Source organism: Ascaphus truei, chromosome 1, assembly GCF_040206685.1.
Source record: "Ascaphus truei isolate aAscTru1 chromosome 1, aAscTru1.hap1, whole genome shotgun sequence".
Taxonomy (NCBI): domain Eukaryota; kingdom Metazoa; phylum Chordata; class Amphibia; order Anura; family Ascaphidae; genus Ascaphus; species Ascaphus truei.
Genome location: NC_134483.1, coordinates 262544366 through 262569925, shown reverse-complemented (window position 1 = coordinate 262569925; position 25560 = coordinate 262544366). Strand labels below are relative to the sequence as shown.

General features: G+C 41.3%; 1 protein-coding gene across 23 annotated transcripts in view; it reads left to right on the top strand.

Moving 5' to 3' along the window:
• ADGRL3 (adhesion G protein-coupled receptor L3) overlaps positions 1-25560 on the top strand; it is a 2053745-nt gene that overhangs the window by 1894693 nt on the left and 133492 nt on the right. For all 23 annotated transcript variants that reach the window (XM_075603418.1, XM_075603394.1, XM_075603400.1 and 20 more), the window contains one exon: positions 5116-5212. In XM_075603418.1, the coding sequence (XP_075459533.1) occupies positions 5116-5212 (97 nt within the window). The remainder of the gene's footprint in view (positions 1-5115; positions 5213-25560) is intronic.

The window sequence follows — 25560 nt, the reverse complement described above, 5'->3', positions numbered from 1 at the left end:
CATCTTGTGACCTTGGGCAAGTCTCTTTATCTCCCTGTGCCTCGGGCACCAAAATCATTGATTGTGCCCGTACTAACTAATGTACAGCGCCTTGGATAAGGACGCTATATAAATATTGTTATAATTAAATAAATAAATAAATAAATGCAATATCCTACATCTGTTTTTTCTAAATAAGTCAGTTCTGTAGTACTAGATAAACGTACTACTTTTTTTTTATTCATCTGTTAATGCCATTTGTAGTGAGCTTTACTATACTAAGCATACTTTGGTTTCTATAGCTGGTTTTAGCACACCTCCCCAGCAGTGCAAGATATTTGCAACACTTTACTGTTAGTGATAATTTGTTACCAATATTCCCAGCAGTTTGAGCTAAAAAAATTAACAATAAATAATGTTATTGTAATAATATAAGAATCGTTGTAGCTGCTGAGTTACACTAACTGAAGGATTGTTTGAAACTGAAAGCCATTAAGTATGTATGTTTTTATTTATATAGCACCATTAGTGTACATAGCGCTTCACATTAGTAATACACGTGACAATCATATAAATAACAAATAACAGATCATGGGAATAACTGCTTCAGTCATAAAAGTAACATTTCGGTAGAGGAGTCCCTGCTCCGAGGAGCTTACAATCTAATTGGTGGGAAGAACGTACAAAGACAGTAGGAGGGCATTCAAGTAAGTGTGTCTGCATGGGGCCAAGCTTTATGTATCGTGTATAGTATTAGCCACGTTGCAACTCGTATGCTTCCTTAAGCAAGTGTGTCTTAAGGTGGGTCTTAAAGGTGAATAGAGAGGGTGCTAGTCGGGTATTGAGGGGAAGGGCATTCCAGAGGTGCGGGGCAGACAGTGAGAAAGGAGAGGGCTTTAGATACAACGGTGGTAGAGAGAAGACATCCTTGAGCAGAACGCAAGAGTCAGGATGGTGTATAGCGAGAAATTAGGACTGAGATGTAAGTAGGAGCAGAAGAGTGTAAAGTTTTAAAAGTGAGGAGGAGTATTGAGTGCGAGATGCGAGATTTGATAGTGAACCCTGGAAGCAGGATTGTTGCCGATCGATCATGGGAGAATTAATCGATTGGCAGCTTAAGTAATTAGTTTTCAATAAAAGGTAATCAAAGGCTGCATAGATTAAAGGGGGAAAAAAGGCCGCTTAGATTGCCTCTTTAAGGCAAACATTCTATGTTTCATATTTTCTTCAGAATGCAATTAAAGCAAGGTTAGGAATAACAAAGATTATTTCATAAACAGTTTTCTTACATAGGTTAAAGCAAATTAAATCATTTAAATGCCCACTTTATTAGTTAGACAAAGGTATAATCCACTGAACAACATGAAATATGTAATTGTTTGCTTGCAATATTAGAAAAATAGGTTACATTTTTTTTTTCACAGATGATTATTTATGACTAATGGTTGCACTAAATTGAATAGTGCTCGGATTAAAGAAATATTTTGTGTATTAGTTTTTTTTCCTAAATAAGGTTTGAATTCCTAGAAGGAAAATGCTTAAGACTAGAGTTTTTTTTTTAATGCATTCAAAAGTGAATCTGTACGCAAGGCAATCCCCAAAATAAAAGTGTGCTTCTTGTTCCTTACAGTATGTGTGGGGTGCGCAATTTAACAAAAGAGAGCACTCACTAATTAGCAGCAAATATCTGGCACTCAGAGAATCTCTTCTCAGAAGGTCAATGTATTTAATACAGAAAAGGAAATGTTACTGTCTGCATACCAAGTCTCAAAGAAATGAAAAGAGAGGAGAAATAGACCCGGATGCATAAAGCTCAATTAATGCGACCGCTAATAACTCGTTTATTACTGCATCTCATTCGCATTAACCCCTTTGAATTCTATGGTTACCAAGGTATACCACAGCCATCAAAGGGGTTAATACAACAACAACAAAATACACCATTTACCCCCTTGCCTATATTAGTGGCTATTAAAATATTGCTACTCAGTGCATTACTAACTACTAAGACAAATAAGGGGTAAACTCCTACCCGTCACCCACCCAGAAGGCCTAACCACCCATCATAGGTCAAATACCCCATCACCATCCCCTCTACACCTAAACCATACTATTGGCAATCAGTGGTAACCGGTAATAGAAATTGGCTAACTTATGAACATTGAACTATACTGCCTAACCCCCCACCCCCCATTGCCCATTGTCTAGTAGAGTGGGTAGGTTTATTGGTAGGAGGTGTGCAGGTAGGGGGTGGGTGGGGCGGTATTGGTTAACTCCTTTATTACCTTAGTGGTTGGTAAAGCATTGCATGGCAATGCTTTACTAGTCAGCAATGTAGCCAAGGGGGGTAGGTAATGTAGTTTAATTTTGGTAAGTTAGCCAATTTCTATAACTGGTTACTATTTCTTACCAATGTGGCTATCTATGTCCCCATTGAGTGAGCCTAGATAGCCACAGTGAAAATAAATGATTTTATGGTTTAAATGTATTTATATTATTATTTGTTATGTAATGGGGGGGGGGTGCGTTTATACAGATTTTTTGTATCTGTAGTAGCCAAAAGTGATATTAGCCACATTTGACCTATTGGCCATTAATCTAGAGGCGTAGGGTTTTTAGGTTAATGGAGGGTGGGGGTATGGGTTGGGTTATGGGGGTAGAATGACCAAGTTGGGTTGGTAGAGGATATCCTCTTAATTGCATGGCAATTCTTTACTAGCCCCTAAGGTGGTCAAGGGGGGTAGGTAGTGTAGTGTAATGCTGATATTAACCCTTTGTAGTCCGCTTAGTGGCCATGACTAGTTTACTGCTTGGAGTGCTAAGGGGTTAATATTTATTGTAATGTATTTATACTAATATGTTATCACTTATTCCATGCTGGTTTAGCTTATCATACACATACACACAAAAAAAAAATCACAACCAGTGGCTTTTGCGAGTGGCGGTCTTTGGGTAAATCCTTCATCAGCAAACTTCCAAATCTCCAGACCTCTGATTTTAGCAGCGTACCCATACTCAAAAGCCTAGTGGTTGCATGCATAACGTCTCTCCCCCTCTTTCACTCTTCCTTACTTCCCCTTTCTCCTCTCACTCTTCCCCTCCTTCCACTATCACCGACTTACCCCCCTCACTCAATCCTCCTCCCTCCATCCCGCCACCATCTCACATTCATTCCACCCTCCACCCTGATCACACCCAAACACACTTCACATCCTCACAATACACACAATACAATAACCTCCACACACTACAATAGTACACACAATCCCCGCCCCACACAATTCCACACAAATCCCCCCACAATACAATAACCCTCCCACACACATGATCCCCCAAACACACATACACACACATAATTCCACAAAACTCCCCCCTCACACATAATACAATAACCCCCCAAAATACATTACTGACCCCCACCACACACACACACTGCAACCCCCCTCCCCACACACATACACACAAACACAAAATTCCACACAAATCCTACCCACAATACAATAAAAAATGCACACCTTAACTTTGGGGAAATGGGAGGGGGGGGGTCTCATTCAGACCTCTGGTTCCATGCATGGCAGCTGGGCTTCTGGGCCCACCTGCTTCTGGTGCCCACCTGGGGAAAGGAGAGTAAGGCCATGGACCTTTCTTCCAGTATGCACTGAAGTGAGAGACATGCCGCAGACCCGGTTCTGGCGCACACCGGTGGGGGAGAGGTAGGCAGTGGGCCCAGCTTCTGGTGTGCACTGGAAGGAGAGAGGCAGATAGTGTTACTCCCAGAACACACTGGAGGGGGAGAGGTAGGCAGTCCCACTACCAGCAAACACTGGAAGGGGAGAGGCAGGCCAGCGGGGCCCAGTTTCCAGTGTACACTGGAGGGGGAGAAGCAGGCCCATGGGGCCCAGGTTCTGGTGCACACTGGGGGGGGGGGGGGGAAAGGCTCACAACAGATGTGGAGAGCTGGGGCTCGATGGCAATCAGAGGCCTGGCAGCTGGATGCTGAAGGTGAGTCAGGGCCAACTTCCAGCAGTGGCCGGCTGGGCCCTCCTGCAGCAACCGGGCCATTGACATGTGTCCTGGCTCTCTCCATCAGTCGGTGGCCCTGTTGGTATGAGCCTTGGTGTGCAGTAAGAGTTTGAATTCCCTTGTGTATACTACATCAATTGACCCGAGAAGAACATTCTCTGAGCGCCTGTTATTTGCTGCTAATTTGTGAGTGCATAGATTACCAATTTTAGGATCCTCCACATTCTGATTGGGACTATCAGAATATTTTCTTCCCTCTTTTCTTTTTTGCTTCAACGTCCCTATACATCTAGGAGAAGAATTTTCAGAAGGACCTTGGACAGTCCGTTCGCACTGAATTTGCAGCAACCTTAAGTGAGCTTTAAAGAAAATAGCTTTTTTTTAAATTGTACCTATTTTTATTCTACACATTGTGACAAACGCCCCTCTTTTGTAGCGCTGACGTCTGTCTGGGCTCTTCACGACACAGTCTTCTAGGGTTAATTAGAGAAATAACAGGATAATACAAAGCATTATGTTGCTTAACTCAGCCCCACCATGCCCCATCCTGTCGCAATCTCTCCCTCTCTCCCAAGACCGCAGATCGCGGTGAAACGCTGTGCATGCACCGCCCCCCGCCGGCGCGCGTGCTACAGTGCTGACTGGGACCGCAGACAAACACACTCTATATGGCACTCTATATAGCAGTAGTACTCTAGATGGCAGTGGTATGTGCATTCCTCAGTCTGACACAAAGGGACCAGAATAGGCGGAAAATACTTATGCATTTCTGGACAAATAATCAAGATGCATATTAACACTAAAATGATCTGAAAACCGCCTTTCAATCATTTAAAGGGCAGAATGTGTTATTTTTTTACAATTTTACTATAATAAACTACTCCATGATTAAAAGTTATGTATGTATATTAAAAACAAAATGGTGTATAAACAAAAAAACATTTTTTTTCTTTATAATAATAAAACATGTAAATTATAAGACCTCTCACAAACTTTTTATGGAACATATTGTCATTGTACATAAGATCTGCTGTACCACAACAATGAAGAAAAAAATGAGATTTGTATGTATTTGCCACTTATTAAAGTTGTATGTCTTATTTTTCTTTCCAGAGTCGAATTCGAAGGATGTGGAATGACACAGTTAGAAAGCAGTCTGAGTCTTCCTTTATTACTGGTGATATAAACAGCTCAGCATCTCTCAACAGAGGTAATAATAACACACACACACACACACACACACACACACACACACACACACACACACACACACACACACACACACACACACACACACACACACACACACACACACACACACACACACACACACACACACACACACACACACATATATATATACACATACATACATACATACATACATACATACATACATACATACATACACACACATATACATACATATATATATATATAAATATATATATATATATATATATGAATAGACGATACCGTTCTGAGAAAAAAATTTCATTGCTGAAGGAGTGTTGAGTGTGTTCATTTTTGTATCCTTATTCTATCACCCCACTATTTTAGAGATAAGAGTTTTACAACCAAATATAAAATGCTGGTAAGTTTTGATATTCAATTATTCATGAAGCAGGCAGGTTTTTCATACATCTTTAATGAAATTGTTTAAAGATAAAGTGAGCCTAGATTTAGCTTTTAATATATATTAAGTGAACATTGTTGTGAACTGGTGTACTTTCAGGTCTTGTTGCTTATACATAGTGGAGAGAATGTGGCTCTATAGTCTCATATGCATGATATAGCATAATACAGCCTTTAAATTATTGACTTAACTTGTGGAATACAATGTACCTGCAATGAGCTATGATCATGTACTAAAAGGTAACCTCAATGCTCAGCAAAAAAAAAAGTAAAAAGCCGATGTCTAGCAAAAACATACAACAACTTGGTATACATATCATGATGAGCTGTAAATGTAAAGAAGTGTGATATGTTTAATATATTTGGAACATATTAAGTTTTCAAGATACGAGACAGACTTTAGACCAAACCTTTTTAAACTGAAAAGTTTTTTCCTGCTCAAATTATTTGTAATAGATCAAAGAGAGATACACAAAGATAATACAAACTTTTTGTACATAACATTTTGAAAAAAAAAATTAAATGCAAATAAGATATTTCTTAATGGAAACACTAATGAAAAAATTGTTGAATATCTAAAGTCCAGGCATTTATAAGTCCCCAAACCGCATGGATTTATCATGTCAAATAAGCCTAATTCCTTTTATCGATTTAGTGACTAAGGTACAGTAGAGGCAACTCTTATTCGAACAAAAAACAGTGGCAATTCCCCAAAAAAACCAGGAAACACCCAGGTACATTCTGAATACATGCCTTAAACTTTCCTTAAACTAGCCCCAGCATTTCTGCATTGATTAATGGCCTATCAGATTAACAGCGGGGGTCCCTGGCAGTCCCATTCAAATTGAATTGGACTGCCAGGGATCCCTGCTGTGTTAATCCTATGGGTCGTTAGTCAATGCAGAAATGCCTTAAACGTGCCTCAAACTAGCCCAGAACATACCCAGCACATACCCAGCACATACCCAGAATGTAACCCGGCTAGTTTACGGCAAATGTTAGAATAAACGTTGCCTCTACTGTACAGATGCAACAAAGCTTACTGTCTTCAGTGCCACAACCACATGCAATCACACAACTGCGGTGGTCGTGGCCCCGAAGGATTAACGACTCACAGCTCCATCACAGCAGACACTGTTCCCGGCAGAGCTGACTTTTGGTTGTTCATCCACGATGAAGAGGACAGTAAGTCTTGCTACAGTACATCTGTAATTGATCACAGTGAAGCAGTAGATGTAGCATACCTAGATTTTAGTAAGGCATTTGACAATGTCCCACATTGAAGAGTGATAAACATGTTGCAATGCTTGGCACTGGATTCTAAAGATAAAACATTATTATTATTGTTTATTTGTAAAGTGCCAACATATTCTGCAGTGTGGCATAATGGAGGTAGAGAGTGACATCAATTATATATACCGAATGATATACAGTTCAAATACATATAAGGACAACCAAGCGCAAACAGATACGGAACGTTATGAAGACCCTGTTCATGAACGCTTACAATCTAGGGGGAATAATGGACAATGTTGAAACAAAAAGGTAAAGTTGCTGCTCATTGTGATGGTGGAGTATGCTGCAGGATGGAGAATGGATCTAGTAAGTTTTGGGGGCGTGGATATTATTTTTGTTTTAGAGAGCATGAAGTTGGTCCAGTTGCACATCTGGTACCAATAGGGTTTGGGGTTTGGGAAGGGGGGAGGGGAGTGTTTATTGTGCCGATAGTCTTTCTTTGAAAGGTGAGCTTTTGAATGTCTTGAAGCAGGGGGAGAGTCGGATGGTACGTGGTAGAGAATTCCAGAGAAGAGGCAGCACGGGAGACATCTTGTAGACAGGAGTGAGAGGAGGTAATAAGGCAGGGAGAAAGGCGAATATTGTGGGCAAAATGGAGGGGGCATTTGGTGATGTAAGGAGGCAGCATTGTTGAGAGCTTTCTATGTCAGAACAAGAGTTTTAAGTTTCAGTGCAGCAGCAGCAGTGGAGCGGTTAGTGAGGTAGATGAGTCGAGCAGCAGCGTTTTGGATGAATTGAAGTTGGTATAGACGGATGAGGGGAATGCCGAAACGGAGAAGGTTGTTGTAGTCAAGGCGAGTAAGTATAAGTAAGTGAATTAGGATTTTAGTTGCATCATGAGTGAGAAAAGGCCATATACTACAATATTTCAGACGCAGAGGTAGCACGACTTAGTGAGGGCTTGAATGAAAGGAATGAAGGAGAAGGCAGTGTTAAAGATTGCCCCTAAGCGGCAGATTTGGTGTGTTGATAAGATTCTGGTATTATTTACAGTGAGGGAGAGTTTTGGGTGTAGAGGTGATAGGGGAAGGGTCAACATTATTAATTCTCTTTTGGACATGTTGAGCTTTAGTTAACAGTGGGTCATAAAGGAGGAGATTGCAGAGAGACAGTTGATAATATGGCACAGAATATAGGGGGAAAGGTCAGGGGAGGAGAGTAGATTTGGGTGTCATCAGCATGATGATGATACTGAAAGCAGAAAGATCGTATTAGTTCCCTAAGAGAAGAGGTATAGAGTGAGAAGAGGAGACGGCCAAGGGCAGAGCCGTGTAGAACCCCTGACAGAAAGGAGGAGGGAAGTGGAGACACCAGAGAAGGAAACACTAGAAGAGCAGTTGGATAGGTAGGACTTAAATCAGGGGAGGGCTGTGTAACATATGCCAATGGAGTGTAGCATGTGCAGGAGAAGGGGGTGATCAACAGTATCGAAGGCAATAGACAAATTCAGGAGAATTAATATGGAGAAATTACCTTTGAACTTAGCTATGAGTAGGTCATTAGCCAATTTTATTAGTGCTGTCTTGGTGGAGTGTAAATTGCAGAAATCATATTGCAAAGAGCCAAGCAGGGAATTGAAGGAGAGTCAAGCGGTTGTACACCGGCTGTTCAAGTAATTTGGAGACAAAGGGGAGAAGATAGGGTGGCAGTTAGACAGAGGCTGGATCAAGAGAGGGCTTCTTTAGAATGGGTGTGATGAATGCATATTTGAAATCAGATGGGAATGGGCAGAGATGCGAGAGAGATTAAAAAGCTCTGAGTTAAGGTGTGGGTTACTATGCCAGAGAGGGAGCGGAGGAGATGTAAGGGAAGGGGATTACGGGGGCAGGTTGTACAGTGAGATTATGAGAGGGTCAGAGAGACCTTCTTTTCAGTAACAAGGCAAAATAAACTGAGGGTGGATTTAGGTGTGCAATGGAATTAAATATTGTGTGTGGAGCATGAAGAGATGTACTCAATCTCATCTGTGAATTAGGTGGCATGGTTTTGGGCTGTGAGGGTGCAGTTGGGCTTAAAAAGGAGTTAAAGGGGGGAAATAGGCTTTGCGAGTTAGAGGGCATAGTTAGTTTGAAAGAAGAAAAATAGGTTTGCTTGGCATGGGAAAGGGCAGTGTTACAGGAGGAGAATAGGAATTTATAGTGGAGTAAATCTGATCAGAGCGTGAGTCACACAAGTAACGTTCAGAAGTGTGGGATCATTTTTGAATGTAGCAGGTAGTGCTTGCGTGCAATGGGTGTGGATGAAGTTTATTGTTTTATGGAGAGGTTGCCAGATCTGGGCAGGAAAGGTAACACATGGGAGGCAGGAGTGGTTTTAAAGATGTTGAAAATTTGAGGGGGTCTAATTAATGTAAATTTCTGTAGGTGTGTGAAGTAGGTGTTGTGGATGGTTCAGAGGGCAGAGTGAGGCTAAAGGTTGGGATGTGATGATTGGACCACAGTGTACTAGAGAGGATGGCAAGTTGCTCAGTAATTTTGGTGATATGGAGAAGCAGATGGAATGAATGGCTGTACTGCTGCGGCCAAGTTTATTCGAGCATTTGCCCGTTCTTGGCCGCAGCAGTAGCCTGGCGCGCGCCCGAGGGTGACGGGCGCGCGCCGAAGCAGCGGAAGAGCGCCCTCCGATCGGGGCGCTCTCCCTACCGCTGCCGGGTCCGCCGGGTCCCCCGGAACCCCCTGCCGCCGTCCCGCGATCGCGGGACACCAGGGCTCCCTCGGGGGCGGCCACTAGCAAGCCGGGAAATCTCCCGGCTTGCGGATCTGGCCGCAGTGTAATAAACTGTGTCGCCACTGTAGATATGAGTGGGGAATGGATAAAATTAGGAATGGGGTTTGGGGGTTAAAATGTGGGAGCTAGTGGTGGAGGGAAAAGTGCAGGTGAGTGCAGGCAGAGTAGTGGTGGTACAATTCTGAGAAGTGGTTGAAGTCATAATAACCTAACATGAAGCTGTAGTGTATCCAGCTTGCATGTGCATTGGCAATAACTTGATAAAACACTCGTTACATAGTTACATAGTAGATGAGGTTGAAAAAAGACATACGTCCATCAAGTTCAAACTATGCTAAATTTAGACAACATATACGTTATCCTATATCCATAATTACTGTAGATTGATCCAGAGGAAGGAAAACAAAAAAAATACAATGAAATATCATCCAATGATATCTCATAAGGGGGGAAATAAATTCCTTCCTGACTCCAAGAATTGGAATCAGATTACTTCCTGGATCAACATCCTTCCCATGTTTACTTATTTGTTATATCCTTGTATACCTTTCCTTTCTAAAAATATGTCCAAACTTTTTTTTAACAAATCTATTGTATCTGCCATCACAGTCTCCATGGGTAATGAATTCCACATTTTAACTGACCTTTCTGTAAAGAACCCTTTGCTTTGTTGCTGGTGAAATCTCCTTTCCTCCAACCTTAGGGATGACCACGAGTCCTTTGTACTATCCTTGGGATAAACAGTTCTTTTGAGGAGCTCCTTGTACTGTCCCCAAATATATTTGTATATAGTATCATATACCCTCTTAGACACCGCTTTTCTAATGTAAATGAATCTAATTTAGCTAGCCTCTCCTCATAAGTTAGATTGTCCATCCCCTTTATTATTTTTGTGGCTCTTCTCTGCGCTATCTCTAGTTCCATAATGTCTTTTCTAAGGAGTGGTGCCCACAATTGTATTGCATATTTAAGGTGTGGTCTTACTAATGCTTTATAAAGTCCATCATTATGTTTACTTCCCTTCCTTCCATTGCCCGTTTAATGCAAGATAAGATCTTGTTTGCCTTTGCAGTTACTGCATGACTTTGGGCACTATTGCTAAGTCTGCTGTCTACAATCACTCCTAAATCCTTCTCCATCAAGGATTCCCCTAATTTATCACCATTTAATTTGTAAGTCGCCTGTTTATTCTTGTTCCACAAATACATAACATTACCTTTATATGTATTAAACCTCAACTGCCATTTCTCTGCCCAAGTTTCTTTCTCTCCATGTTCTTCTGAAGAGAAATTACATCCTGCTCTTATTCTACTGCCTTACACAATTTAGGGTCAGCAGCAAATATGGAGACACTGTCATTAATAAACAAGTTAAAAAGCAGGGGTCCCAGTACCTGTCCCTGAGGTACTCCACTCACAAATGTAGCCTAACCTGAAAAAAGTTCCATTTATGTCAACTCTCTGTTGTCTGTCCTTCAGCCAGTTTTAAATCCAGGTGAAAATATTTTTGCTGAGTCCAATTTTCTTTATTTTTTACACTAACTTGGTCTAAATTTCTACTTACCGCCTCAAAGAAACTAATATGGTTAGTTTGGCATGACCTATCCTTCATAAATCCATGCTGACTATTCCTATTAATTTTGTTTTCCATTAGGTATTCCTAAATATTTTATCGGGTGCTAAAACTTCAAGTAGCTTCCCACTATTGATGTCAGGATTACAGGTCTGTAATTCCCCGGTTGTAATCTAGCTCCCTTTTTAAATATAGGCACCACATCTGCTTTTCGCCAATCTTGTGGTACTGAGTTTGTGGTAATGGAGTCCTTAAATATTGAATGTAATCGTTTGGCTATTGAACAAGGATCTTATCTCCTTAAGAACTCTTGGATGTATGCCATTGGGAAAAGGTGCCTTATTTACTTGAATTTTATCAAGCCACCAATGAACTTCTTCCTCAATTAACCAATTGTTCGTTAATATAAAGGTTGTGGCTTCCTCCTTTGGCACTATTATTGCAATTGATTGAATTTGTTTAATACCTCTGCTTTTTCCTTATCTGCAATAATCTGTCTGCCAATCTCACACTGAAAGGGTCCTACATTTTCTTTTATAATTTTTTGTTATTAAGGTACTTATAGGACCTTTTTAGGGTTGATCTTGCTTTCTATTGCAATCCTTTTTTCATAATCCATTTTTGCTCATTTGAGTGCCCTTTAACAACTTTTGATATATTCCTTATAATTCTGATAGGATTCCTCCATCCCTTCTGACTTTAAGAGACCTATTCTAGTAGCTTTTTTCCCCCCACAAATCTCTTTATTGGGTTCACATTCAACTTGTATACAATTAACTTTTCCAGGTACAGTATATCACATTACTTTGCTGCATACAGCGTAATTTTCCTTCTGATTTACAGTACATTTATCTTGACACAAGTTCTTGGTTCGTATTATCATGGGGTTGATGTGGCTCCGCTTCCCATACCTGTCAGGCTTTTGGGTTATTAAAACTTTCACCATTTGGGCTCGTGTTTGGCTTGTAATTGTGGTAATTTGGTTTCTCCCCATTCCTGGATGAGAAGTGGTGCCCATTAATTTGCCGTTTTTTATATGTCTCAGCAGGTCCACGTCCACCCCCCCCCCCCGTTACATTTTCAATTTCCCTCAATTTTCTTTCCTTGTATATCTCTGTTACTTGTCTTGTTATCATTGCAGTGTTCTAAACAGAGCTGTCGGTGTTGCTCAATTTTGATCGAATCTATTTTAACTTTGAACTCAAACTACTAGGCGTGTTTGTCCTTTTTTATTTGAAATGTTTGAAACGCTCCAGATGCCTTTTGTGTTTTAAGCGTTTCATATCCCTCCCCAGACTTAGGTCTATGTTATTCCCTTTTATATACCTGGCATGCATATTTAAGATACTCTGTAGAGTCTGGAGGTCACTTCTCAGAGTCCTCTCACAGCTCACAAGTAACCGCGGGTCTTCTGGCCATCCCCTCTGACTATTTTTTTTATTTCTAGGCCTTTTGTTTTGTTCCATCTTTCGTCCCCATATTTTTGCCATCTAGAAATCGGTCCCACCTTTGGTTGTATTACCCCATCGTTCTGTTTCTGTCTGTGCATGTCTCCAGTCTGTCTATTGTCATTAGTTTCTACAGTGTATTGTGTAAATTCTCCATTGAGGGCTGAAGTCACAGTATCCAATTCAGCATAATGGTCTTTCTTGCAGCTAAAAGTATAATTTCATTGAGTCTAGTCACTGTTCTGCTAATTAGTTTGTCATCTGTCCAGTTCTCTATGTTCGCGAAAACCATAGGGATGGGACCCTTCGCCCATGAAGTCTTTAGTTTTGTTTTTATGTATTCTATCACTTGGTCCCAGTATCTGGAGATGTGTTCACAAGTCCAAAGGCAATGTTTAAGGTCCAGATGTCTTACACTTGTGTCCCTTGGGCTCCGAGGAGGGGACATTGACAATGCCCTACTTAGGAAAGAGGCTAGGTGGATTTTCACTCTTGGCACACAATCACCACACGGGTTAAATGAAGATTTCAATTACTGTGCATTTCTGTGAGCCTACCCCATGCCATGCCATTCGACCTTAAGGCATCCTATAATAATACAGAATAGGATTAACACTAATATATACTTACCTTGGGTCTACCCTGCAACATTTATGTAAACATATATGCATAGAAGAAAAGAAATAAAAATACTTGTGTTTACTATACAATCACAATAACAGGGAATGTTCAGTATCCTCATCCTATAAATAAACAACAACACCAGTCATTTTGCATCTATAAGTTTCATTTTTTAATATCATTGTCTATTTTTAACTTAAGAGGACACCCTGGTTACAGACTTTGTATGGCAAGTAAATACCATGGGCCGTGGTGATAATATATGGTAATAAGGGAGACTCCAACCCAATTACGTCACCAGATCACCACGGCAACCACAGGGTATAAAATTCAGGTCTGTTCAGGGCGCCTCCCCTCCCCCGAAGAAGTTCCCTTGCTTTGGAACGAAACGCGTGTCGGGATGACGTCATAGCGACGTCTTATGTACTGCATACTCACAGGAGTTTGCCTCCGGTCAGCTAGTATAGGAACGTGACAGTTAAACTCTGATGTGGGCCACAGATGTGGATCCCACTAGCAAGTGATAGGGACAACTAGGTCTTTCAACCCTATACCGGCCAGGGTCCATCACGTGTGCATGCAGAGTCGCGATCACCTTACAGGAAGTGTGTGCCGGTATACTAATACCGTGTGTGTTTGTAAGTGTATTGGGGTGTGCATATGCCCTGCAATATCATCCAGAGTGCCCAGTGGGGTTTTAAACTTACTGCTTACCAATATAGAGGTTTGCTTCCTGTCTGGGACTGCATCTAGTTCGTGTGTGCAGACATCAATGCTATGTGTGATACACAAACACTGTAACATAGTGTCACATTAACTAGGGCTCCCAGTTTTCTGTATCTCACGACCTGTTAGGATTCACAATTCCATACTTATACCCTTCAGGATTGCACCAAGTGTCTATCTTAATGAGCAATTTTGTTCAAGTGCTGTGAGATACAATTGTATACCTATTCTAGCATGAATGGCTATCTTAAGATGTATATCAATGCCATCTGACCATCTATAGAGATTCAATACCAGGATCTCTTCAGTACATTATTCTAGGTTTTAAATACCCCTTTTTTCATGTTTGCTTCATCATATATACCATTAAAAATTTATTATTTTCATTCAGTAGAGTAGAGTGCATCACTTAGGGTTCTGGTCTTCTCCCCCCCCCCCTTACGCATATGTATTAACCCTGATAGCACCTCTCTAGTAAGTAATTTATTTAAGCTGAGCAGGATTTTCCCCTTTCCCTTCCCAATTCCTCCATCCCTCCCTATCTATTGCATTCATTTGAACCTAGGTTCTTTCATTCATCCTAGCTCGCTCACCACGTATGATATGGCAGGTTTCCTTACAAACAGAATCACCTCCAAAGAAAGACAATTGGAGGCTGATCAGCTGTTTTCTCTAAATCAAACAGATAACATACTGAGTGCAACAGATAACATAAAAACATACTTTCTAAATCTAGAAAAGAAATTTAAGAAAGAAACCAGATTATTCTGGGAGACCACGAGTTTACGAAACTATATCACCAAAGGGTTTATACCACGTGGTCTGAGAATAAACACCTTTCCTGCTTTTGCAGTGCAGGATGAAACGTTTATAAAGAAATGGGAAAGTATACTTTTCACATGTTCAACTGAATTAATGACACTGCTAATCCAGTATGAATCCACTAAACTAGAAGAAGCAACAGTGGAACTAGATTTAGAACTTGCACAGACAGACAAGTGGTCTGATGAACCTGACTACGTGGAACTTGAATTAAAATTAAAGAAAAATATAGAAAAATTCACAAAGAAAATTAAGGAACGCAAACATACAAAATTCTTGAGAGACGCAAATGACTTTAAGACTGGCAATATTTATAAACCACACAAGAATCAACATAAGGAATATCACGATTCGTCCACTGAGTGGGAAAACTCTGATGTTGAGGAGAGTAACACCAACCCAGATAATACTACCAACCCCAACCCGAACGCCCAGGTTCCTTTTTTAGAAATACAAAGGGGGAGAGGTGGACGAGGTGGGGGTCCAAGAGGAAGGGGCGAAAAACAAGACGAAGCAAGAGAAAAACTAAGGAACAGAGAAATCTGGGGGTACAGGGGGAGAGGGAGAAATTGGCGGAGACGTTATCGCCAACCACAATAAATAAACAGAGTGAATTACAAGTAATCAATCTGACCAATATCACTCTTACCTCTATACAAGAACAAGTCCTTAGAAAAGGTCTATCATTTACCCCCTCCTGCAACTTTGACGTATTTACATGGGTCAAAGATATGAATCTCTTTGGCCGCAAGTTAGCCCTGAAAAAATTCCATAAAAGACGGGAAACTCTCACTCTGTCCCAGGAATTTGTTGAGCTAACTGACGACCAAGATCGTGAACACCTTAAGACCCTATTATCCTTAGAAGAGGAGATTAATAAAACTCCAGGCCTCGGCCCCTTCACAACCCTCAAACCCAAAAGCAAATTTTCACCATCAATAAGTGCGGACACCAACATTAACATGTTTCTCAAGTTAGTTACAAAAGACTTCCAAACAATGTCCATAAGAGGGGGACAAGAAAATCTTACAAAAAATGAAAAATGTGCCCTTAAAGAATTAACAGAGTTAAAAGGGATCGTAATTAAACCCGCTGACAAAGGGGGGAATATTGTTATCTTAGAAGATAAGTATGTCTCAGAAAATGTGAGGCTCTTAAGTGATAAGAAATGCTACGAAGCACTACGACATGACCCTACATTGGCATTTTCCAAGAACCTGAGAAAAATTTTACAGAAAGGCTTGGATAATCAAGTAATATCGCCACAGGAATTTAAATACATGATGGTTGAGAAGCCTAAAATAGCCACATTTTATAGTATTCCTAAGTTACATAAGAACGCTAAGAAACCCCCAGGAAGACCAATTGTCTCCGGCATAGAGTCTCTCAGCGAACATGCCAGCACCTATCTGGATCAGGTTCTAAGACCAATTGTGACCAGTCTCCCTTCCCACACAGTAGATACATCAGATATCCTAAGGAGAATAGATGGTATACAGATATCCAAAGACACATTTCTGGCATCATTAGATGTGGAATCTCTGTATACCAGCATACAACACCCCGTGGGTATTGGGTCTGTGTCACACTTTCTGAGAGCTCGAAGCTCAGAGTGCTTAAAACATAATGAATTCATACTCGAGCTTCTTAATTATGTCCTTAAGCATAACTACTTTCTGTTCAAGGGCACCTTCTACCACCAACTCCAAGGTACGGCGATGGGCACCACGTGTGCACCAACGTACGCTAACATCTACCTTGGATGGTGGGAGGAGATGAAAGTCTTTACCCAGGAGATGCAGATACACACACAGCACGTCGAATTATGGTCACTCTACATTGATGACGTGCTGTGTCTGTGGAATGGGACAGTGGCAGAATTCAATGACTTTGTGACGGCATTGAACTGTAATGACCATAACTTACGTCTCACGAGTGAAATGAACCAGGACAGAATTACCTTCCTGGACCTGGAAATTTTCAAGGATGAACAGGGCGTTTTACAATCTACAGTTCATACCAAGGCCACAGCCACTAATAATTTACTACTGTTCACTAGTCATCATCCCAGACCACAGATTGAAGGCATCCCTGTGGGACAATTCCTAAGAGCTAAAAGAAATTGCTCAAGGAATAGTGACTTTGAGAAACAATGTAAGATTATGAGCCAAAAGTTCATTAATAGGGGTTACAGTAAGAGCTGTATTAATCGAGCATACAAACGGGCCAAGCATTCAGACCGTAATACGCTGCTGTATGGTAACAAACAACCAGACAATGAACTAAGTACAGTTAGAATAATTGGTACGTACAGCAGACAGTGGAGAGAGATAAAAGGAATAATCAATAAACACTGGCACGTCCTCCTGGAGGATGATGTGTATAGGACAGTGCTCTCTGACACTCCGTCTATTACCTATAGGAGATCAAAAAATCTGTCTGACACATTGGTACACAGCCATTACAAAACACCGACCACCACAACTTGGCTTAAAAACACCACAAAAGGTACCTTTAAATGTGGGGCCTGTAAAGCCTGCAGTTTCATTAACCCCCAGAAAACCTTCAAAAATGCTAATGGGTCAAGAACATACACAATTAGGGAATTCTTTAATTGCAAAACTTGTGCGGTCATTTATTTGGCGACATGTACATGCGGTTTGATGTATGTTGGCAAAACCTCACGCCAACTACGTCACGGCATCTTGGAACATGCCAGCACCATTAGGAATGAAGCTGACACACCACTGGCACGACATATCAATTTGTCACATCATGGGGACACCACATCAGTTCTCTTCCAAGGCATTGAACATGTGTCCCTTGGGCTCCGAGGAGGGGACATTGACAATGCCCTACTTAGGAAAGAGGCTAGGTGGATTTTCACTCTTGGCACACAATCACCACACGGGTTAAATGAAGATTTCAATTACTGTGCATTTCTGTGAGCCTACCCCATGCCATGCCATTCGACCTTAAGGCATCCTATAATAATACAGAATAGGATTAACACTAATATATACTTACCTTGGGTCTACCCTGCAACATTTATGTAAACATATATGCATAGAAGAAAAGAAATAAAAATACTTGTGTTTACTATACAATCACAATAACAGGGAATGTTCAGTATCCTCATCCTATAAATAAACAACAACACCAGTCATTTTGCATCTATAAGTTTCATTTTTTAATATCATTGTCTATTTTTAACTTAAGAGGACACCCTGGTTACAGACTTTGTATGGCAAGTAAATACCATGGGCCGTGGTGATAATATATGGTAATAAGGGAGACTCCAACCCAATTACGTCACCAGATCACCACGGCAACCACAGGGTATAAAATTCAGGTCTGTTCAGGGCGCCTCCCCTCCCCCGAAGAAGTTCCCTTGCTTTGGAACGAAACGCGCGTCGGGATGACGTCATAGCGACGTCTTATGTACTGCATACTCACAGGAGTTTGCCTCCGGTCAGCTAGTATAGGAACGTGACAGTTAAACTCTGATGTGGGCCACAGATGTGGATCCCACTAGCAAGTGATAGGGACAACTAGGTCTTTCAACCCTATACCGGCCAGGGTCCATCACGTGTGCATGCAGAGTCGCGATCACCTTACAGGAAGTGTGTGCCGGTATACTAATACCGTGTGTGTTTGTAAGTGTATTGGGGTGTGCATATGCCCTGCAATATCATCCAGAGTGCCCAGTGGGGTTTTAAACTTACTGCTTACCAATATAAAGGTTTGCTTCCTGTCTGGGACTGCATCTAGTTCGTGTGTGCAGACATCAATGCTATGTGTGATACACAAACACTGTAACATAGTGTCACATTAACTAGGGCTCCCAGTTTTCTGTATCTCACGACCTGTTAGGATTCACAATTCCATACTTATACCCTTCAGGATTGCACCAAGTGTCTATCTTAATGAGCAATTTTGTTGAAGTGCTGTGAGATACAATTGTATACCTATTCTAGCATGAATGGCTATCTTAAGATGTATATCAATGCCATCTGACCATCTATAGAGATTCAATACCAGGATCTCTTCAGTACATTATTCTAGGTTTTAAATACCCCTTTTTTCATGTTTGCTTCATCATATACACTGGCGACACACTTTATCGCAGTGCGGCCAGATCCGCAAGCCGGGAGATTTCCCGGCTTGCTAGTGGCCGCCCCTCGGCGTGCCGCGCGTCATAGACGCGCGGTCACGCGTCTTCGGGAGCCTGCGCCCCCTGCACGCGCGTCCAGGGCTCCCCGAGGGAGCCCTGGTGTCCCGCGATCGCGGGACAGCGGCAGGGGGTTCCGGGGGACCCGGCGGACCCGGCAGCGGTAGGGAGAGCGCCCCGATCGGAGGGCGCTCTTCCGCTGCTTCGGCGCGCGCCCGTCACACTCGGGCGCGCGCCAGGCTACTGCTGCGGCACAGAACGGGCAAATGCTCGAATAAACTGTGCCGCAGCAGTATACCATTAAAAATTTATTATTTTCATTCAGTAGAGTAGAGTGCATCACTTAGGGTTCTGGTCTTCTCCCCCCCCCCCCCCTTACGCATATGTATTAACCCTGATAGCACCTCTCTAGTAAGTAATTTATTTAAGCTGAGCAGGATTTTCCCCTTTCCCTTCCCAATTCCTCCATCCCTCCCTATCTATTGTCTTACACTTAGGACAGATCATAGTGTCCTCTGTCTTGTAAATGCTATATAAGCCCTATATGTTATTTTGTATTGCATTTCTCTCCAAGACTCTGATGGTATAATCTTGTGTACCCTCTAGATGCCTTTTATCAGTTGGTCAATGTTTTGTATCTCTGGGAAGTCCTTTTGCCAGGGCCTGATTGTGGTATCGTGTGTGGTCCACATATCCTGGTTTCTTATAATGTTACATAGTTCTGCCAGTTTGCTTTTTTTGTTCCTTTAAACTAAAGTACAAATGAGACCACAACTATTCTAAAGCTTGCCTTAAACTAGCCCGGTTAAATTCTGGGTATGTGCTGGGTATTTTCTTGGCTTGTTTAAGGCATTTCTGCATTGACTAATGACCCATAGGATTAACACAGCAGGGGTCCCTGGCAGTCCCATTCAGTTTGAATGGGACTGCCGGGGACCCCCATTGTTAATCTGATGGGCCATTAATCAATGCAGAAATGCTGGGGCTAGTTTAAGGCATGTATTCAGAATGTACCTGGGTCTTTTTGGCGATTGCCACTGGTTTATGTTAGAATAGCCGGAGTCTCTGCTGTAATTGTCTAGTTTGTTGTTTAGTAGTACTGTTGTTATGTGGATTGTCACCTTTTTGCAGTAAGTAATTAATTGTGTGTGAGAAGATGTGCATCAGGTTTTGGGGAATGTCCCATTTTTGTGCAAATTCTTGGAATTTCATGAATTCCTTTTTTTCTGTGTTGATCAGATGCTTTAGGCATGTGATGCCTTTCTTTTTCCATACTTGGAATGAAGGCTAAGTAGCCCATCATATGAATTTGGGGTTGTCTTGAATTGGATCGACACACAAGGGCCTGTGATGGCGATAGGGTAGCCTTGCTCTAACGAGATAAGAAGGGTGGTGGAATGTTAAATACAGAGATAGAAAAGGATCCCCTTTAAATGTGGCACAAAGAACACCTAATTACTTAAAATCAATTTTATTATAATGAATTAAAATATATGTGTGAGGGATTGTAGACAGACACAACAAACACATAAACATACGAATATGTGTGACGTCAGCTAACCAACGACATCGGCTGATTCAGAGAGGCAAGGGTGTCCTTTCTCTAGTCAGAGCATTTCGGAGACTGTAGCCGTGGACAGCAAGAACGCTCTGACACCTGCTATAGTACACCCCCATTCATTTAGGAGGAGTAAACTAGTGAAGGCTTATAACTATGCTTTCACACAGCTACAAAGCTGGGTATTGCATCTAACACCTCAGATTGATACCTGGAAGAGGTGTATATCCTAGTACCACCCAACTGAGCAGATAAAAATATTTTGCTCGGTGGTGGAGGGGTAATTATACCCACCCACTTTTTTGGGATAGTAGGTTCTAATATAGACCTATAGAACCGCTTTTAGTACTGGTGTTCATAAGTTATACAATACAGGAGCTGTAACATGTTTGTTCACAATTCTAATCCGTCACAAAGCTGAACACTGGATTTAGGCTAAGGCCCCGCTCCCTCAGTCAGTGCGCCCGCACTGCAGACAGGCGGGGCGCTGACAGACACAGACCGCGATATGCTTTCTGTAGGGACCGGGAGCCGGAACAGGAGGGGGGTGTGGTTTGAGCGGAGGGACCCGCTACTCCCCCCCCTCCCTCCACGGGCTCGGGCTCGGTCTGCAGGACAGGAGGAAGCTGCTGCGGGCTGCTGGAAGGTAAGCAGCTCCCTCCGCTTTCCCCCACAAATGCCCTCACACACGCTGACACTGAGACGCTGACACTGAGACACACAGACAGATACACAGACAGAGAGAGAGAGACACACACACACACACCACCCCCTACCTTGTGTTGGAAGCTGTCTGACAGCTCCCGCCCCCGCCGCTGATTGGCTCATCAGCGCACCACGTGACGCGTCACCGCTCGGGATCACAATTTTCTTGCATCCCCTGGCGGCTGACGCGTCACAGTGCGTAGTGAGCCGTGCAGTGAGGGGGGACTGGGACCGGCTTGGGAGGATTCCCCTGCTTGTGGGGAACGCTCACGCGGCCGCCCGCACCGCCTGCGCCGCCGGGGGCAGCAGGTCCCAGCCCTTTACACTTCTTACCCAAAGATGTGTGGGAAGTGTACCTCCTGGTGTTACCCAACTAAGCTAATCACCATATTTGCCACAGTGGTGGAGGGGCTACTATACCCACCCACTTATTAGGGTTTTCAGGCTGAACAGATTTCCAGTAGGAAGGTTATATTGTTTTTTGTAACACTCCAAGGACATTCATGGGAGGTGCACTATACACTAACATCTATTATTACATTGATTAATCAGCATACAGGGATTATTATCCCATTAAGGACAATAGGGGTTGAAACAAACACAACAACATTTTTGTGGTTAGAATCTTTATTTGCACAGTTCTAACAATTGTGTGGTTATTCACTCCTAGACTACCCATGCGATTTACTCTCCGAATTTATTTTATTTTTTATGTTTACGTGTTTGTTTTGTCTGTCTACAATCCCTTACACATATATTTTAATTCATTATAATAAAATAGATTTTTAAGTAATTAGGTGTTCTTTGTGCCACATTTAATGGGGATCCTTTTCTATCTCTGTATCTAATTGTCTTGAATTGGTATGTACTGTATATTGAGATTGTATAAGATAATTTTTAAAAAATCCTAATTTCTAATGTTCGGTAGATTGATGACTCCCGTTTCTTTTGGTAAGTGTAATTTTTTTAGAACTATTCTACTTCTCTTATTTCTCCACAGGAATTTTGTCATTGGTCTGCTTATTTTGTTTACATCTGCTTGTTTCAGTAGCAAAGGGAGGGTTTGCATAGTGTACAGAAGTCTGGCAAATGATATCATTGTGATCACATTTGCTCTCCCGAAAAGTGATAATGCTAATGTCATCAAGTTTTTTTTAGTACTCCCACAATTTTTTTATAATTGGTTTGAAATTATTGTCATACAGTCTGGAGAGATCTGCTTCCAGCATTATTCCTAGGTATCTAATCATTTTTTTCGTGATTTTTACTGGGAAATTAGATGGTTCTTTTGTGTTGAGAGGTTCTTTAATATATATCATTTCCGTCTTAGATTTGTTGATTTTAAATCCGGCAAAAGACCTGTGACAGGGTGAAGTCAGGTACTGCTAGTTATGCCTGGGAAACCTATATCTGACTCCTTCATCCAGCACTCAGAAGGTTAACCCAGGAAGAATAACTGGCAATCAGGAACTAAGCAGACACACCTGACAACCAGCTTGAGATATAAGGAAGTCATTGATTACAATCAGGTGGCTGCCTCATACTACAAAGCTATCATAGACAAGCTGCTATGCAGATGGATTCACAAACACAGTATGAACTGTTACTATTACATAGTTACATAGTTACATAGTTACATAGTAGATGAGGTTGAAAAAAGACTTCCGTCCATCAAGTTCAACCTATGCTAAATTTAGACAACAGATACTTTATCCTAAATCTATACTTATTGATCCAGAGGAAGGCAAACAAAAAACCCCATTAAGGAGAAAAACGAATTCCTTCCTGACTCCAAGAATTGGCAATCGGATTAATCACTGGATCAACATCCTTCCCATGTATACTTATTTGGTATATCCCTGTATACTCTTCCCATCTAAAAAGATGTCCAACTTTTTTTTGAACAAATCTATTGTATCTGCCATCACAGTCTCCATGGGTAATGAATTCCACATTTTAACTGCCCTTACTGTAAAGAACCCTTTCCTTTGTTGCTGGTGAAATTTCCTTTCCTCCAACCTTAAGGGATGGCCCCGAGTCCTTTGTACTGCCAGTGGGATGAATAGTTCTTTTGAAAGCTCCTTGTATTGTCCCTGAATATATTTGTATATAGTTATCATATCCCCTCTAAGACGCTTCTTTTCTAATGTAAATAAATCTAATTTAGCTAGCCTCTCCTCATAAGTTAGAATGTCCATCCCCTTTATTAATTTGGTGGCTCTTCTCTGCACTCTCTCTAGTTCCATAATGATTTTCTTAGGATTGGTGCCCAAAATTGTACTCCATATTCAAGGTGTGGTCTTACTAATGCTTTGTAAAGGGGCATAATTATGTTTACTTCCCTTCCATCCATTGCCCGTTTGATGCAAGATAAGATCTTGTTTGCCTTTGCAGCTACTGCATGACATTGGGCACTATTGCTAAGCCTGATGTCTATAAGCACTCCTAAATCCTTCTCCATCAAGGATTCCCCCAATATATCTCCATTTAATTTGTAAGTCGCCTTTTCATTCTTGCATCCCAAATGCATAACCTTACATTTATCTGTATTTAACCTCATCTGCCATTTACCTGCCCACGTTTCCAGTCTCTTCAAGTCCTTCTGAAGAGACATTACATCCTGCTCTGATTCTATTACCTTACACAATTTAGTATCATCAGCAAAGATGGAGATTTTGCTCTCGATCCCAACCTCAAGGTCATTAATAAACAAGTTAAAAAGCAGGGGTCCCAGTACCGATCATTGAGGTACTCCATTCACGACTTTAGCCCAGCCTGAAAAAGTTCCATTTATGACAACCCTCTATTGTCTGTCCTTTAACCAGTTTTCAATCCAGGTGCATATATTATTACTGATTACAACTTTCTTTATTTTGTACACCAACCTCTTGTGTGAAACCGTATCAAAAGCCTTTGCAAAATCTAAGTAGACCACATCAATGGCATTACCCTGGTCTAGATTCCTACTTACCTCCTCAAAGAAACAAATAAGGTTAGTTTGGCAAGATCTATCCTTCATAAATCCATGCTGACTATTACTAATAATTTTATTTTCCATTAGGTATTCCTGAATATTATCCCGTATTAAACCTTCAAGTAGTTTCCCTACTATTGAAGTCAGGCTTACAGGTCTGTAATTTCCAGGTTGTGATCTAGTTCCCTTTTTAAATATAGGCACCACATCTGCTTTACGCCAATTTTGTGCTACTGAGCCTGTGGAAATGGATTCCTTGAATATTAAATATAATAGTTTTGCTATTACTAAGCTTAACTCCTTGAGAACTCTTGGATGTATGCCATCGGGGCCAGGTGCCTTATTAACGTTATTTTTTTCAAGTCGCTTATGAACTTCGTCCTCAGTTAACCAATTGGTCATTAATATGGAGGTTGTGGCTTCCTCCTATGGCACTACTATTGAACTTGATTCTTACCTGGTAAACACAGAGGCAAAGAATGTGTTTAATACCTCAGCTTTTTCCTTATCTCCAATAATCTGCCTACCCATCTCACACTGAAAGGGTCCTATATTTTCTTTTCTCATTTTTTTGTTATTAAGGTACTTAAAGAATTTTTTAGGGTTGACCTTACTTTCTGTTGCAATCCTTTTTTCATTATCCTTTTTGCTAATTTGATTGCCCTTTTGCAATTTTTGTTACATTCCTTATAATTCTGATACGATGTCTCTGTCCCTTCTGACTTAAAAAATCTAAACGCCTTCCTCTTCTTGTCCAATTCCTCCCCTACCTGTTTATTTAGCCACATTGGTTTTGACTTATTTCTTTTATACTTATTACCCAAGGGTATACACTGATAAGGGTGCTTTTCTAACAATGGTTTAAAGACTGCCCATTTATCTTCTACATTTTCCCTGCAAAAACATCATCCCATTGTATTACTACTAGATTAGACCTCAGTTTATTAAAATCTGCCTTTCCAAAGTTGAAGGTCTTTGTTGAACCCAAGTAATCTGTTTTTTGATAATTTATTTCAAAAGAGACCATGTTATGATCACTGTTACCCAAATGTTCCAGGACTTGAATATTTGTTATTACTTCTACATTGTTTGATATGACCAAATCCATAACTGCCCCTCTCCTGGTTGGTTCCTCAATAATTTGGGTCATATAATTGTCTTTAAGCACCCCCAAAAACCTGTTCCCTTTTGTTGTAACACTAATCTCATTGCCCCAGTCTATGTCTGGATAATTAAAATCCCCCATTATGCAAACATGACCCAGTTTTGATGCTTCTCCATTTGCAAAAGTATTTTAGCTTCC